The sequence below is a fragment of the Argiope bruennichi genome, chromosome X1 (genome assembly GCF_947563725.1).
Source record: "Argiope bruennichi chromosome X1, qqArgBrue1.1, whole genome shotgun sequence".
NCBI lineage: Eukaryota > Metazoa > Arthropoda > Arachnida > Araneae > Araneidae > Argiope > Argiope bruennichi.
Genome location: NC_079162.1, coordinates 69645055 through 69646674, shown reverse-complemented (window position 1 = coordinate 69646674; position 1620 = coordinate 69645055). Strand labels below are relative to the sequence as shown.

The 1620-nt window shown below is 31.9% G+C and overlaps 1 protein-coding gene across 1 annotated transcript; it reads left to right on the top strand.

The window, feature by feature from the left end:
* Positions 1–221: 221 nt before the first annotated feature.
* LOC129959270 (uncharacterized) lies at positions 222–545 on the top strand. Its single transcript, XM_056072093.1, has one exon. It carries the CDS (start codon positions 222–224, stop codon positions 543–545), a length of 324 nt encoding a protein of 107 aa, XP_055928068.1.
* The last annotated feature ends 1075 nt before the right edge of the window (positions 546–1620 follow it).

Sequence of the window (1620 nt, the reverse complement as noted above, 5' to 3'; positions counted from 1 at the left end):
TGGCGTATAAACATTAATTGGAATGATGTTCTGCCTGACTCAGAATATCGAGAATGGCAACGTTTTTTAATTGCTCTCAAAGCCTAAATGAAATTCTGATTATAAAACGAGTAGTCTTTGACCAGCCAACGAGTGTAGAGCTTCATGGATTTGCAGATGCTTCAGAACGCTGGTATGGAGCAGTGGCGTATTGCAAATCAAGTGATGCACAAGGAAATACTATGATTAAATTAGTTGCTAGTAAATCCAGAGTAGCACCGATTAAAAGCTTGACGATTCCCAGGCTAGAATTGAACGCCGCAGTCTTGTTATCAAAACTTATGAAAAAAGTGATGGCAGCAATCAAAACGACAAAGACTAGTGTCTACTATTGGTCGGATTCTACTACTGTGCTTGCGTGGCTCCAGAAACAACCAATAGATTTAAAACAGTTCGTCCAAAGCATAGTAGCGACGATTCAAGAAAATACAAGTACTAAACAGTGGCATCATGTATCCTCAGAGCAAAATCCAGCTGACATCTTATCTCGAGGTATAGACCCCTAGAAACTTGGAACGAGGAAGATTGGAGGAAATGTGTACCCCAGAATGTGTACCAAAATTCACTTTTCTTTTGACCAATCCCAGCTCGCGGAAGAAAGCCGCTACGTATATCCATGTATATGAGCAATGCAATCGTACATGTGATTGGCTAACGTGCAAACGTGATTGATTGTGTATGTTTACATTTTGGAAATGAACCGCAAACGTGTGTCAGATTCTGTCTGGTTAATCTTTGAAAATTCACAAGTGGTTTGAGACACAGAAGTGTGAAAGAATTTATGAGCAATTGTTGATATATGTGGGATAATAAACATAAAAATATAGTTCTTTTTATCATGTACATAATGTTATTCCGTTTACATTAACTTACAAATCTTCAGCAACATGTGGGATGATTATGATTTAAAGTATATTTGTATGTATCACCAAATAAGTAGCATATTTAGATAAATGATTTTTTTAAAAATATATTTCAAAGATTTTATTTTCTAGTGATTTTTTATTTTTCGTGCAGAACATGCAAAGAAGGCTTTCTATCAGTATCATGTTTTTACAAGTATTGAGTCATAATTTTTAACAATGATTATCATGTTCATATTTAACTATCAGAACTTTATTGCTGCAGATATTCATATTTCCTCAATTTTAAATACTTTCATCTCTTTACTTTTTGTTCCCTTTTGTTTCAATAATACTTAAGCCCAACTAATTATTGACATTCTTATTAAATACTAATTTTACCTAATTGTTACATGACAAGTCGTAATAAGCATTGCCCTTTTTTTGTTTATTTATTTATTTTGCATTGAAATGGAATATGTAGGGGGAAAAATACTCATATATTGAACATATTCAAAGTGAAAAGGAAAATTTGTTTTTTAAAAATATAAAATTGGTTTTTTTTTTTTTTTTTTTTTTTTTTTTTTACTTCTTAAAATCAACTACATAGACTCAGACATTGATTTCTATTTATATAGCAATTTCAGCATAATTAGTCAAACAAATGTCTTTCTCAAACTATAATGTCACGACAATTTGTGCAATTCTTAATTGCTATTCCTTCGATATAAATTATGAA

Excerpts from the sequence above, each read along its gene's own strand:
- LOC129959270 (XM_056072093.1), top strand. The coding sequence starts at position 222 with ATGATTAAATTAGTTGCTAGTAAATCCAGAGTAGCACCGATTAAAAGC.